This window comes from Fusarium venenatum (assembly GCF_020744135.1).
Source record: "Fusarium venenatum strain MPI-CAGE-CH-0201 chromosome Unknown EDB82scaffold_4, whole genome shotgun sequence".
NCBI classification, from domain to species: Eukaryota; Fungi; Ascomycota; class Sordariomycetes; order Hypocreales; family Nectriaceae; genus Fusarium; species Fusarium venenatum.
The window spans coordinates 2044226-2058563 of record NW_027072132.1 but is presented as its reverse complement, the minus strand read 5'-3'; the positions used below and the strand labels follow the sequence as shown (position 1 = coordinate 2058563).

Sequence of the window (14338 nt, the reverse complement as noted above, 5' to 3'; positions counted from 1 at the left end):
TTCCTATCTTATCATCCGATTTTATAGCAAGAGATCCACAAGTCCGCTTACTGTAATTGGTAGTCGAGACTGTTGGGTTAGTATGGAAGAGTTACTGTTTTGCCAACTTCTAATGCTGTTGAAGAAAAGTGCCAAAAGAATGAGTTACTGCACGACGTATTGGACTCGATATTCAGATAATTTGCTAATATTTCGATCTCATGGTCAACGATTGAATGTAGCACAGCACATGTTGGTACCTGAACATGGCCAAAATAGCAATCTTCTACATCGATTCTTGGTTTCTGATTCACGTGACCCCGCGATCGCCCGTGATTGAGCCGATGATACTGGGGATTTTTTCCAGGTAGACCCATTATCAAGACCATTTCAACCTCACAGCGGGCGACCATGAACACGGCACCGACATCTCGACTGGGCCAATTGCCCAGCTACGTACGGATATGGGTGCGACACGGCCACTTTGGTAAGAAGAACAAGGGCCTGGGCTTTCCTCCACCTGAGGGCCATGGCGAGGATATCTGGGTATTCGGACACAGAAGAACAGATCAGATTATTTACAGCTTTAACAAGACGCTCGATGTGAGTTTAGTTCTTTGTGAAGATATGTGAACAAACCAATGGACTGACATGCTGCATGTAGGGTTTCCATGATCTCAAGCAGCTCCCATTCAATGGCAAAAAGACAAAGCCTCCCAAACTCCGCAAAGACTACTGGTCACCCTTTGCCCACATCGCTTTCCCCACCGGTCAAGGCTCAGTCGGCCGTTCAGTCTTCCAAAAACTGCGCGAGTTGAAGCACCTGCACGAGGTGGCCTGGGATAACGAATTCCGATACAAGCGCCCCAAAGAGTTTACTGCCGCCGACCGCAAGCGAATCGAAGAGGAGGAGAAGAAGGGCAACAGCAACTATCGACCCGTCCGCACAAAAGAAGAGCGTGGTATCGCTCTGAACGCCCAAAAGCCAAATTCGATTGCCGATATTGCCACAGTCTTGAGCGGTGCTGGCCGTGGTAACAAGATTGTTATGTCTGAAGATGCTGAAGGCGCCGAGAAGAAACTCGTGGATGTGAAGGTGAGCTGGGCGAATGATCTGGATAAGGAGTACGCCCAAGAATGGACGAACAACGTTACACACGACCTGTTCGAAAAGCCAACCTACGTCTCGAAGCCCGTGAGGACAGTGGCCAAAGAAACACCTCAAGAGCAAGAAAAGGCCTAAACAATCGAAAGAAGGATTTGGGACTGAACAGGAGAGCGGACCAAAGACCGCATCTTCCAAGGACGCCGAGGTACCATCTACAAAGTCAACATAGGTGTTTCTCCGTTCAAATGTATAAAAACATGTATTTTGGGCTTCATCAACACCGGACTACCGTTGGAGAATTTGTGTCATCAAGCGGTTGAAATCCGACAGGGCATTGTTCACAGCAGAGTTGGTAAAATCTTGTAGATGTAGGTGTTTGTGTATATTCATCAAGTGGCATGTTGCCAAAGTCGTTGTAAGATAATAGATGTACTATCAACGAAATTACGCTCATAAATCATTCAAAGCCCCAGCTCGTTACCGGGTGTAAAAGATCCAATCTGACATGGGGCAAAAGTGCAAAACAATCCCAAAACCGAAGAGAAAACCAACATTTGAATAGCAGAACGAGCACACAACTAATTTCACTTAGATTTGCAGCGCAAACTGCTTCAGGTACTCGTAATCGGCAATGTTGTCCTCAACGGTCTTGCGGATCACCTTCTGCGCCTCGGGACCAAATTTGGCAGTCCATTCCTTGTCCTCGTTCTCGACCGTTAACGTCTTCTTTAGTTAGCAATGTCAGCCTTTTTTCACCCAACCACAGGAAGTGCGAACAAACACCGGGTGTCGTTGCAGGCAAGCAGGTGGAGGGAGATAGGAGGGTGGGGCGATTGTAAGAAATCGTTAACATACCTGGTGATGAGTGCGAGGCCTGAGAGCTGAGCTCTTGATAGCGTCGTTGTGCCAGCCATTCCATTTCTCGAAGGCAGCTGTAGCGTAAGAACAGTCTTCCTCGTTCCACTCGAGCATCTCGGGCTTGAAATCAATGCCAGTCTTCTCGCAGTAAAGGCGGATGGTCTTCTCGGGGTTATCGAGAAGATCATCAGCGTCAATGACGACAAGGTTGTCCTTGTCGACAATGTTCTCTTTGATCAGAAAGTCAAAGAAGCGCACGAGCTCTCTGTAGCCTGCCTCATTTGGCATGAATTCATAGAAACCTGTGACTTCATCCAGAGGTGGCACTGTGCATCGATAGTACGAGGGAATAGCTCGTCGAGGGTGGCGGATAAGGAAAGTGAATTGGAATTGCTTCAAGACCTCTAATGGTAACACGGTGGGGTTACCAGGCTCTTCCTCGCCCAGAGACGGCGCAACCTTGGTAGGCTTGCTGTCTGGGGCCATGAGGTAGTAAGCCATGTCCTTGATGAAGATTCGCTTGCCCTGGGAGTTTGTCAGTATGATATGTCAATTTTTTGAGTCTCTCATGACTTATGCAAGCCGTTGAGGTGGCATTGGTGGCGCGATAGAGGTATGATATGGTGCATCGGCTGCATGACTATAATCATAATGTGATAGCTACATGCATGCTGCCAAAGAAAACTTGGCTGCACTATGTGGCACATACATATTCTTTGGTGTGTCGTTCCCCCTCATCATAGACGTGGGGGTTGTGGCGGGGAGTTCGGGGAGTTGGAATAATCGCATGAACATGAGGGAGGGGAAATTGACTAACATCTTTGCCCGCATCCATGACCTCGCTAAGGACGTCCTTATAGGTCTTGTGAGAGAAACCACTCTGTTCGCGAGTGGTTGTGTCATTTCTAAAGCGATCGCTGAGAATTTCAGGACCGTAGTAAAAGGCATCTCCAAAAGGCTCGTGGACACTCTCTAGGATATCGCGGCGGGCCATGAAGACCTAGCAGTTTGTTAGTAACGCGATCAATCGGCGCAATCATACCCAAGTCCATGGCGACGAGGCAGCATGATACCGGTATCTTTGGGACTCAACATACTCGCTCAAAGGCCGTAGAGCATGCACGGGGGTGCGTGGCAGTAAAGATAGGACGGGACGCCATTTTGGGAGGAAAAACCAGTAAGAAAAGGGGGATATAGCAGATAAGTGTTCTTTCTTCAACATCAAGCTGGTGTAGTAGCAAGAAGGATGAGAAGAAGAGGAAATCTCACAAGTTTAGAAGCAGCAGCCCAAGCAGTTAAAAGGTATTTGGCTTGCCCACTGTACACTCAGAGTTTGCTGGAGAGCTTCCGGACCATCGCCCGATTTTTAACGTTGAAGCGATGGTCCGTAGGCTAACGGCCAACTTGGTTAGAGCTTCCCACCCTGATCCCAGACGTGTGGCCCAACGCTGACCTTTTAGTGGTCTCGGGGGAGTGTCGTGCATGCCGTGTGTACGTCATGATAATTGATAGTGGTCTCCGCTGCAGCAACTAGGACGAGATATGCCTCCAAGTTGGTGGATTTTCTCGCCTCTTATTGATGCTTTCTGCGTCCATCCCACAATCCCATAATCGCGCAAGGCCCTTTCGGACCATCGGCGTCTCATCCCTGCCCTTTGCCGACTTTGCGAAGCGTGCTCAAGGGTCAATGTGTCCGGAAGACCCCACGAGTCCTGGTCCAGCCCGATTCAAGCCAATCCTATCGGCCCTAAGAGCGCAAGTCTTTTTCCGCTGCTGTGAATTATGTCCTGCAAGTTCCCGAATGGGATTCCCTACCATAAACAGCATTGGCAAAAGGTTCACTACCCTCAGACTAGTGGGGGATTGAGTCGCATCTCTGTGGAGGTAGACCTTGGCAGAGGGCACTCAAGCATGGCATGGCCTTGTTGAAGACGTAAGTGTGAGGTGAGGTGCAGACGTTGATAAGCGGCTGTTATTCCGGTTTGATGAGAAGCATGTTGGGTGTGGGATGGCCAATCGTGTCGTGCGTGAGTAGAGCCAGAAAAACATGATCTTCACTCCATGTACCAACGGTTGACTCCTTAAAATAGAAGCTTTAGGTAGGTACAGCACTGAAGGGACCTGCCAGGGCGACATTAGACATGTGGCCAACCAGGTGGGTCACAAGAAAATCGACACTGATACATCATGGTTGACAGAAATACCTCAGTATTATTCTTGAACCCTGACAGCCAGAACCAGCTAATCAAATACAAATGCCATGCTTAGTATACCAGAAAAGATAACCTCTCGGCTTTGAGATACAAAAACAAATGACCTAAGATCATAGTCTCAGTGGCATAAAGTGGCCTGCTAATTTCGTACCTCATACCCCAAGCACAACTTTTCTGATACCCTGAGGCATGCCCCTCTAAAATTTCAATCTATCGTTACCCACCTGCCAACCCCGCTAGAAAACGGGGAGTTCACAGCCCGAGCACTGTCTTTATATCATCGGGGAGTTCATTCTCACTTCCATTTATCATGCTACGATGATCTTCCTTCGTACAGAGAGACAATTTGTCAGAGTATGAATACGAAAAATCGTAACCATTCTACCGGGTCGCAGAAAATTCGGCCTCTTAGCCTAACATTACGAAAATAAACAACCTAAGAAATCTGATCTAAGGAGCATAAACTGACCTACTAATTTCGTCTCTAGTGCTCGTAGCGGCCAGTTTCCAATACCATGAGGGTGAATAACATTTGGATATTGTATTGCATTGCTTTGCTTTATACATATCTCTCCCAGCTACCAAGCCACCTCCAACTCTCAGCAACGCGACTGATCTTTTCCAATGCACCCTTAACACGCCCTTCCGGGTCGTCGTGCTTGTGGCCTTCGAATTCGACGAAAAATATGTATTGAAATGGTTGAACAAGGCTTGGTCGACTGTTTATGCTTGTCAGGTTGAGGTCAAATTCCCTAAAACAGCTCAGCGCGTCTGCCAAAGCTCCAGGCGATGTGTGAGGTACCGTGAAAGAGACAAGTGACTTGCTCCCTTTCTGGGCTACTGCTTGTTTGGTCTTTTCCAGGTCTCTCGGGCCCGCAGCGTTAGTCCCGATCACCAAGAATCGGGTGGTGTTATCCTCCCGGTCCTCAATTGATTTGCTCAGGAAATCAAGACCATGGAGTTCACCAGCGAGCTCACTAGAAATCGCAGCCCAGGTACCTGTAGTGTCCTTGCTTACAATTTCGGCTGCCTTGCTGGTCGAACTAACTTCGAAAATCTCAACGCCCTTGAGGTAGGTGGAAATGAAAGCTGTACATTGACCAAACGCTTGGGGGTGGGAGTATAGCCGCTGAATATGCTTCAAGCTGGACAAGGGTTTGGACCTCGGTCTAGAAGGTGACGGGTCTGTCGCTGTGGGTGTGCAAGTGCCGGACCCTTCAGCAGCCTCTTCCACAACAGGTGCGGTGCTCTTGTGGCCAACAAGGCAATGGTGAACATCCACATATGTTTCGCCGTCGACAGTAATGTCCGGGTAACGATTGGCTCTGTCGGCCAGGTTGTCTAGGGTGAAAACTACTGAACCATTTGTTGAGTTTTCAAAGGGCACGACACCAGCCTGTACCTGGCCATTCTGAACTTGATCAAATACGTCTATGACACAAAAAATTTAGAATAGGTTTGTCGCCGGCTAAAGCCAGTTTCTCACTCACCATCTATGGTGACGGCAGGTCGGAATTCCCAGGCGTCTTCAGAAAAGGCCTGACGAACAGCCTACAGCCAAGTCAGTCCATACTGTATTGGCTAACTTGCCACGGAGGGGGCAAAGGGTTTTGATCTCTCACCTGATGGGTGTAGGAGGCGACTGGGCCAAGGAAGCTGACAAGGGGCTTGCGTTGGCTGGTCATGGTTCTAAGTTGTGGTCGGTGCCGCCGAGCTGGTTGGGACTAGGTATTGAAGCTGAAAGATTGAGTTGAAAGAGGTAATAGATACCGGCGCCTTCCCGATGATTCCTTGGTCTTTTATTTTCAACTGTGACCGTTGTTTCTGCACGTGCCGAATGATCGGATACTTTGATGTCTGTTAGAATTGTATTATGCTCGGATTGGGTTCAGTCATGACCGAACAAGGAAGAAGAATGGTGCTGAGCAGGTCTTGCAGTTGTAGTGCTTTATATTGTGTGAGAATAAGGTTGCTTCTTTGAGCTTTACCTACTATGACTCTTAGCTGAAGAGCGATGAAGAATCTCAATATGAGACTTTGAAAATCGTGAAAACCCGCCAAATGGCCGAACAATAAGTTGTCGTGATTGTAACGGGGATGTATTCCATGAGAAAAATCCCGGCTTGGAGGTATATTGCTAATATGTTCAAGTGCAAAAGTGGTGTAAGACAGATAGTGAGATACTTGAGATATGCGGGGTCCTTTGGTCACTGCGATGTCGGTTTGGAGTCCGAGATCGCTACTTGGCTACTAGATGGGCAGCAGAAACGTTGCCTGGCTTCTGAGCTTTAGGCTGCAAAAATAAATTAGTTAATTGTAGACCCTAAATCGCTTAAACTGACCTACTAATTTCGTCTCATATGTCTCCAGCGACCAATTTTTCTGGTGCCCTAGTACTTCACTCCACCCACCGGTAATCCATATATCATGATGAACGTAACGAACGCGCCGCAGTCATGATATGGTACTCATAGTGACAAAATCACATCTCAATAAGAGACAGCAAATACTCGCAGGTACCTAGATATGTACATGCACTTTTTTTGTTCCATGCACTCGACGTTCCTACATTACGAATGTTTGGCTTCTTCTTCCCCTTGTTGCTCAAAATAGGTAGTCTAGGGTAGGTATACAAAAACCAATTACTAAAATTGACACATCTTTAAATATCTAGGTTCCCATACCAATGATAATACAAAGTTTGGATTCTGTCAAGTCTCAAGTTCGATGTCCCCCAATTAATATTACCAGAAAGTCTTAGGCTTGCCGTTAGGGTGTGCACTCCTGCTATAGTAGCGGAGACCATCAGCGGAACAACTCTGGACTGTGTCCCTGCTGTAACTGAATATTGGAAGGCCGTTCGACAAGTTTGTGATGATTATGACGTTCTTTTGATCTTGGACGAAGTAAGCCGCTTAAACCGTGCTCAGCAGCTCCAATGTTACCAGCTGACGTTGTGAAGATCATGCGTGGCATGGGGAAAACCGGTACAATGCATGCCTGGGAGCAAGAAGGTATCTCTGGACCCGACATCAAGATGATAGGTAAAACTCTGAGCGGAGGCTTCATTCCATTACCAGGTGTATCACTGCGCAGCAAGATCTTTGACGCTATCGCTGAAGGGTCAGGAGGGCTAGCTCATGGTCACACATTCCAGGTATGCTTCAGTTATAGATGCAGAGTAACACATAATTAACAATCGCAAAATCAACAGGCTTACCCAGTGGCTTGCGCCGCGGCTCTTGAGGTTCAAAGGATCATAAGAGATGAGCATATACTAACAAGTGTCCAGAAAATGGGCGCAGTGCTGGAGCGTTTGCTGAAGGATCATATTGGACCGCTGGACACTGTCGGGGACATTCGTGGACGAGGTCTATTCTGGGCTTTCGAGTTCGTCCAGGATCGTCAGAGTAAGACGCACTTTCCAGCCAGCATGAGACTCTGTCACAGAATCGTGGACAAGTCGCTAGATCTGGGATTGAACATATTGGGGAACCTGGGTCAAATAGGAGATGTGCATGTTGACCATGTCATAATGTCTCCGCCTTATGTGGTGACTGAGTCAGAATTGGAGAGGATGGTTGGTATTCTCCAGACAGCAATCCAGGCTGTTGTCTCCAAGGTAGTGAGTGTTCAAAAGAAAAATACAGATGTAACCGAAGCAAAAGTGGTATTGGAGTGATAGATATAGATATACATCCATGCACATGATTCCAGATGCCGCCTGACATAGCATCCGTATAGTATTCCATATGCCGCTATCATATATACGTCGGATCAGTATCACCCAAGTGAAATAATTACAGAATACCAAAAGTGATTTTCGACCCATGCATGCACCTAGAGACTTCAATATGATCGGCTCAAGGATTGTCCTCCCGCTTAGATACACTACGGTGAACCAATCCTTGAGCTTCTTCAAAGCTCCGTGCAATAGATGATGACAGTTCAATCTTGGAATATTGTATTACGGATATGATAGATGCATTGTTAGCTGGGCTGTCCATATATTGAATGTTTCCTATAAGTATATCTCAGCTCGTTACCCGGACTAGGATGCAGGGTCTGTGAGATAGCCGAGACGCAGATCGCCTGGGAACAACTTCGCGGCACAATCGAGCGGTGAATATTACTGATTTGAATTTGTCTGTGAATTATTAACAAGCATGATTTGCCGGATTCCGATGGGCATAGTGCACTGTCGTATTGTGATGAACCGTCTCGATCAGAAGCTCCCGAGTCCACAATCGGAAGGCCTTAGCTTTGAGCCTCACTTTTGATGATGCGATCGAACGACGTGAAAGGCATGATGAACTATATTTCAGGTTTGTAACAAACTCGATGTAGACGCGGCATGTTCATGATATAATGTAAAGAAGTTAAATGCGGTCGTTGGCGTCCAGTTGGGACTAACAGCATAATGATCAAACCGCAGGCTTCATTGCACGAATAGTCGGTTTCACTATTTATATAGCAACTGCCTTACGTCTTATGTGTATGTTTTAGCAATTTTAAACACACATTCCCAGGTTGATCTAAAGATCTTTAGCGGCACATACACCTTTGAAGAGTAGATCACCACGGGTAAGTATGATCCGCTACTTAGATGCGTGATGGAGTTGACTGAGATGCCCACTTGAATCTATTAATACTTACGGAAACATAACGCGGCAAGTTCAAACAAAGAATTCGATCTAAACGTTAAGTTTTGTTTCTCGCGTGGCATCGCCGATATTATGTTTGGCGTGGCATTGACCAGCCTGGAAAATGCGCAGTGAGTCAGTCGGTCAGAGAGAGTGATTACGAGGAGCACTCGTCAATAAGTACCATAAGATCAAGATAGTCACTTATTATGGCAAGATGCCATACGAAAGTCCCGATATTAAGCAAGTTGTCGATGCATAGTGATGGTGGTCAAAGCGAGCAACACATCCTTAGTACTTGCTAACCAGTACCTAGCGTGTGTATTAGCATGAGAAATCAAGATCGATCAGATGAAGCAGTCAGTGAGTGATCAATGCGAATGTATCAGGCATCTTCTAGAAGCTATTTCTGGCTGTATTTCATTCATGGTTTGCTTCTGGTCCATGGGACTAGCAGAGTGATTGAGCCCACTCTTCAGCAATGACCCTATACCATAATACGGGCACGTATAGAGAGCAATGCTAGTTTTAGGTAGATGATTGTTTTACGGCCATCCACTTCCCGATCAGCAGCGCAAGGTTTTGGGACGAAACAAGCAGATAAGATGACGAGGCGAGTTACGACGAGCGAGCCTCATTAACCGGCAGCATGGTATCAGGGGGATGGGCGGCCTCGGCAACCGAAACAGTGACTTTATCCAGACGCTTGAAGCATTAACTTCCTCAGCGATTAACATTTCAGGAGGTTTCAAGTTGGATGAATGATTGGTATTGAGGTGAGAAAGGGAGATCAAAGGAACAGCTCGGCATAGACATGATGAAATGTACATGCATACACGTGAAGATCATAGCAGTTGAGATGTAGGTACTTTGGATAGTAGACAGGAGAATATTGACTTATTTTGGTCATGGACGTTGGTACGGAAGTAAAAGAAAAACACATCCGAAATTAGAATTCTTTTCTTTATCATGTGGACAAAGGTGAAAAGACAGCTGATGAGAAGAGAGAGAGAGAGAGCTGAGCTGAGCTGAGCTGAGCTGAGCTATGAGTGCACGGTTTCATTAGTTGGTATTTATTAGGCAGTATTCAGCCACTAGCAATTCAACATTCTTATCTTGTATTGTTGCAGAATGTCTTGGGAACACGTTGTTTGTTAACTAATGTCGTGTCAGACAAGTCAGAGCACACATGATTAGCTATCCTATCATGTTGGCATATCATGCCTTGGGGAAATAGCTACATAAAATGCTTGAATGCGCTCTTTTAACTCGAACAGCGTCATCCTCCCAAAGTGGTCACCGGTCGAAACACGGTCTGTTTCATCAGGGATCAGGCCTTGACCTATCATTCGAACTTATAGCCGCCCGCCCAGATTCCAGCATCCAGGGTCTAGGCTTACTTTGTTTCATGGCCTGACACGACAGTTATCACACACTGAAGAAAGAGATGCTTCAGGGCATGCTGCGTACTGTACTTTAGTACACAGGTAGAATATGTCAGTTGAATGTCGCTGTCCGTCCCGTCTTTGTGCTTCCTGTTCATGAGTCGCATCTTTTATTATGATAGTTATTGGAAAGAGATGGAGAGAGTAAGCAAATGTTTGGTCTGCTCACGAGTGGGGACGGTTCTGAAACTTGCATATCAGTAAAAAAAGGAAAGAGTAGAGCCCATAAACTAAACAGAATTCTTCGCGGTTACCCATCAGCACTGCATGTGAACACTCCCTTCTTACCGTATGTTTATATGTAGACTATCTATGTTCTGGGCCTCCAATATCGAATTTCTTCATCAGCCCACCGTGATCAGATCGCTTGAACTGACCCCTAACAATGAGCGTGGTATTCGCTTTCTTTTCTCAATTGGGTCTGGAGATCGTGTTATTCGTAGTGGAGTTGCTATTCGAGCATTGATTGATCGGTTGTTCCCTGTAGCATGATGGCTTTGACAAGGGGCGATGGGCCAGCTCCAGGGCCTCCTCATCTTCCTTCTCCTCTCCGCAGTGACAATCACCACCAATAGATGGAAAAGTCGGCCAACCTGAATCAGGCTAATAGCCTACCTAATAACTTCACCGTCCGTCTAGAAGAAAAGGTATCTGCACGCTTAACCGATACTTGTCTACTGCTTCTGCAAGCCACCTACTAACCCACGCTAGCCAAGTACCCGCTGTCTTGGTGGTACCTACTACCCAGTACCTTCGCCGTAACCACCGCCAGTCCCCTGCTCTAGCTGCCAAACCGTCCCATTCCCCTCCAAGCCAATACTTTGTATTCCATTGTCCGCCCGGGCATCGTCACTTTCTCTTCCCTCTTTCAATCCTCACCTCACCACTTTGGCTCGCCCTCGTCCAGCTCTGCCTGCAACTGGTCTCTGTATACGTTTCTTCACTTCACTTTCATTCCTGTGAAGTGCTCCGCGTTGATCGCAACTTTTGCTTTTTTTCTTGACTTCTGCGCGTGCGTCACTAATAATCCCGAGCCCTCGTTTGCTCACCCGCCGTTTTCCACACATTCCAATCAGTGAGCCACCATCGATCGACTCGACTCGACCCGACTCTACTCAGCTGGGCCTGGGTTATCCCATTTCGACTTGGTGTCTCGGGCATCGCCTGTTGGCGATAAAACCACCATCGCTAAACTTCACCACTTACAAACGCACTTGATAGCTTCTCACGGACGATCGTACGATTGCCTGCCTTTTCACCATGGCCATGTTAGCTTCAAAAACTTCTTTCCCCGCAGGCATGGGTTCCTCTTCTCACACTCCTGTCGCATCTCAGCCTGCGATGCCTCCGCCCCGAAGAACTCCCATGATGCCTTCTTCAGGTGCTTATGGTAGCCCAACAGAGTCCGAATTCACCGAAAACGACCCAGCCGAATCCGTCAAGAACTGGGACGAGGATCAAGTGTGCGAGTACCTGCGATCCGTCAAATGCGGCGAATACGAAAAGATCTTTCGAAAGAATCATATCAATGGCGAGAACCTATTAGAAATGGACAAGGATGTCTTGAAAGAAATGGGTGTCGAAAAGGTCGGCGACCGTGTCCGCCTCTTTCTCAGCATTAAGAAGCTGAGAACCAGAGCGTACGCCAACGAGAAGAAGCGGAATCGGGTAGGCCATACAGTAATCCCCAAATGTACCGACTTCGTAAACTGACAATCTTCTTTTAGGATTCCTTCGGCGGACTCGACATTCAGATCACAGCACCCAACGACTCGCCACGATTGCACTCGTCGAGAGGCGTTCCTGCATCATCTAACAAGCGATATTCAAGACAACTAGACTTGCACGGTGCTCTAGACAACGGCAAAACATCTTCAAGGCCCAATTCTCCTCTGCCTGGCACCGATGTTCGGAATATGCGGTCTCGAGGAAAAGCATATGCCTCCAGCCCTGCTGTAAATGCTCAAGGGCAAAGGATTGTAACTACAAACCCGGATCTTCCGGCAAACCGTCTGGTAACGACCCATACCAGGAATAACTCCAGTATGGACGGTTCACTGATGGCTGCCTTACCACAGGGTCAAGAAGTTATCCGCGTTATATCGACCGGCGGCGTTACGAAGGTCGTCAAGATTTCCGGATGCAATACTTGCGAGGAGGTCATGAGGGTCACTCTTCGCAAATTCGCTCTGCGGGAGGATCATGAAAGGAACTACTGTTTCTGGGTCCTGGCTGGCATCGACCCTGACCCAGGCCAATGCCGACGACTAGGCGACACGGAGCTCTGGCGCATTATCAAGGACCAACGACGACCAGAACGTAACCGATTGATATTGCGGAGAGTTCCCGCAGGTGAGCCAGGCGAGGCAGAGCTGCACCGCGCCGCGGCCATCGCCATGGAGGAGGAACAGCAAAAACATGCTCGAGCGCTCGAAACGGTGGACAAGCGAAGTCAACTCAAGGTTCAGAAGATGCTTGGGGAAAAGTGGAACGACCAGCTTCAGTCCCCGTTGTCGCCAATCTCATATCAGGATCGCGAGCGAAACCTGCACAATGCAGCCAAGGACCTCGAGCGTCCTGCCTCGGAAGTAGAGTCAAGGGCGCCAGCCCGACGTGTAGGAGCGCTTCGACAATTCGGAGGTCTTCGACCTCCCAGCGAGTTGATTGCGTCTGATCTTACATCCTACTTCCCCGACCATACTAGAGAGGATATTGACCGCACAGCCCGGCTTTCTATGCGACGGTCAACTCGCTTGAGCAAGGTCAACAGCCGGCTCAGCGTGGCCAGCAACCTCAGTTTTGCTTCCAGCATCCAAGATGCACCTCCAATCCCCACTATTGCGGACTCCTGGCTCAATGCTAACACCCAACTCGCCAAGGTGAGAACTCGAGACTCACATATCCGGGTTCCTCAAGCCGCGTACAATCGCGACTCGGTCACCTCGTCAGTTCTCGATACGCTTCAAGAAGAATCGTCACTTGAGCCTGACCGCAAGTCTTATGTCTCGTTCACCGAGAGCGGCTCCGACTCAGCTCCTGTCAGTGTCACTGACCCTGAAGGCAACACCACAGCCACAAGCTACTACGATGGCGACACCTCAACAGGCTCTGGATCATTCCAGGAAATTCGGCAAGCTTTGACCAACGACGGGGACGACGTAGATGAGGAGCTACAAAGCTTCTTGGCTGGAGAGTCGTGGGGCGACGACAAATGGATGAAGGGTGCGCTCATCGGTCAAGGGTCATTCGGCTCCGTCTACCTGGCTTTGCACGCCGTTACGGGCGAGCTCCTTGCCGTGAAGCAGGTCGAGACACCTGCGCCTGGAGCCAACAGCCAAAACGACAATCGTAAGAAGGGCATGATTGATGCACTCAAGCGAGAAATAAGTCTTCTTCGCGATCTTCGTCACCCCAACATTGTGCAGTATCTTGGCTGCAGTTCGACAGCTGATTATCTTAACATTTTTCTCGAGTATGTGCCTGGTGGCTCAGTCCAGACGATACTCAACTCATACGGCGCCCTTCCCGAACCGCTAGTGCGCAGTTTTGTGCGGCAGATTCTGACGGGTCTCTCGTACTTGCACAACCAGGACATCATTCACCGTGATATCAAGGGCGCCAACATTCTGGTGGACAACAAGGGAACTATCAAGATCTCTGATTTTGGTATCTCCAAGAAGCTGGAGGCCTCCAACATCCTGAACGGCGCCAACAACAACAAGCACCGCCCTTCATTGCAAGGATCCGTTTTCTGGATGGCTCCTGAAGTAGTGAAGCAAACATCGTACACTCGCAAAGCGGATATTTGGTCGCTCGGATGTTTGGTGGTGGAAATGATGACTGGTAGTCACCCATTCCCCGATTGTAGTCAGCTGCAGGCTATCTTCAAGATTGGGGGCGGGAAAGCGGCCCCTACAATCCCTGAGCACGCAAGCGAGGCAGCCAAAGAGTTTCTTGCGCAAACGTTTGAAATTGACCACAACCTACGTCCTAGCGCAGACCAGCTGATACTCAGCCCCTTCTTGATCCCTATCACATAGTCGGGACTCGGACAGGATTAACAGCCTCGCATGGGCGGAGACAAGAGGAAGG

At 48.2% G+C, this 14338-nt stretch overlaps 5 protein-coding genes across 5 annotated transcripts; 3 read left to right on the top strand and 2 right to left on the bottom strand.

The window, feature by feature from the left end:
* The first annotated feature begins 351 nt into the window (after positions 1-351).
* EDB82DRAFT_512809 (mitochondrial 54S ribosomal protein mL67) lies at positions 352-1449 on the top strand. The gene is made up of 2 exons (XM_025737527.2): positions 352-582; positions 644-1449. Exons 1-2 carry the CDS (start codon positions 391-393, stop codon positions 1220-1222), a joined length of 771 nt encoding a protein of 256 aa, XP_025592379.1. The 5' UTR covers positions 352-390; the 3' UTR covers positions 1223-1449.
* On the bottom strand, positions 1293-3105 carry EDB82DRAFT_561329 (P-loop containing nucleoside triphosphate hydrolase protein; the record flags this gene model as incomplete). Its single annotated transcript, XM_025737526.2, has 4 exons — positions 1293-1813; positions 1943-2470; positions 2655-2945; positions 3043-3105. The coding sequence occupies 4 exons, from the start codon at positions 3103-3105 to the stop codon at positions 1676-1678; spliced, it is 1020 nt and encodes a 339-aa protein (XP_025592378.1). The 3' UTR covers positions 1293-1675.
* Positions 3106-4717: 1612 nt separating this feature from the next.
* Positions 4718-5843, bottom strand: EDB82DRAFT_479844 (Prephenate dehydratase-domain-containing protein; the record flags this gene model as incomplete). The annotated part of the gene is made up of 3 exons (XM_025737525.1): positions 4718-5589; positions 5649-5709; positions 5781-5843. The coding sequence occupies 3 exons, from the start codon at positions 5841-5843 to the stop codon at positions 4718-4720; spliced, it is 996 nt and encodes a 331-aa protein (XP_025592377.1).
* Positions 5844-6832: 989 nt separating this feature from the next.
* Positions 6833-7897, top strand: EDB82DRAFT_512798 (pyridoxal phosphate-dependent transferase). The gene is made up of 2 exons (XM_025737524.2): positions 6833-7315; positions 7373-7897. The coding sequence occupies exons 1-2, from the start codon at positions 7097-7099 to the stop codon at positions 7838-7840; spliced, it is 687 nt and encodes a 228-aa protein (XP_025592376.2). The 5' UTR covers positions 6833-7096; the 3' UTR covers positions 7841-7897.
* A 3609-nt stretch (positions 7898-11506) lies between these two features.
* Positions 11507-14286, top strand: EDB82DRAFT_479842 (kinase-like domain-containing protein; the record flags this gene model as incomplete). Its single annotated transcript, XM_025737522.2, has 2 exons — positions 11507-11914; positions 11974-14286. 2 exons carry the CDS (start codon positions 11507-11509, stop codon positions 14284-14286), a joined length of 2721 nt encoding a protein of 906 aa, XP_025592374.1.
* Between the last annotated feature and the right edge of the window lie 52 nt (positions 14287-14338).

What these genes read in the sequence shown, in the direction of transcription:
- EDB82DRAFT_512809 (XM_025737527.2), top strand. Translation starts at nt 391, where the DNA reads ATGAACACGGCACCGACATCTCGACTGGGCCAATTGCCCAGCTACGTA. An exon ending in GCTTTAACAAGACGCTCGAT is followed by an intron (nt 583 to 643) that starts GTGAGTTTAGTT and finishes TGCTGCATGTAG; the next exon opens with GGTTTCCATGATCTCAAGCA.
- EDB82DRAFT_512798 (XM_025737524.2), top strand. Translation starts at nt 7,097, where the DNA reads ATGTTACCAGCTGACGTTGTGAAGATCATGCGTGGCATGGGGAAAACC. An exon ending in CTCATGGTCACACATTCCAG is followed by an intron (nt 7,316 to 7,372) that starts GTATGCTTCAGT and finishes CAAAATCAACAG; the next exon opens with GCTTACCCAGTGGCTTGCGC.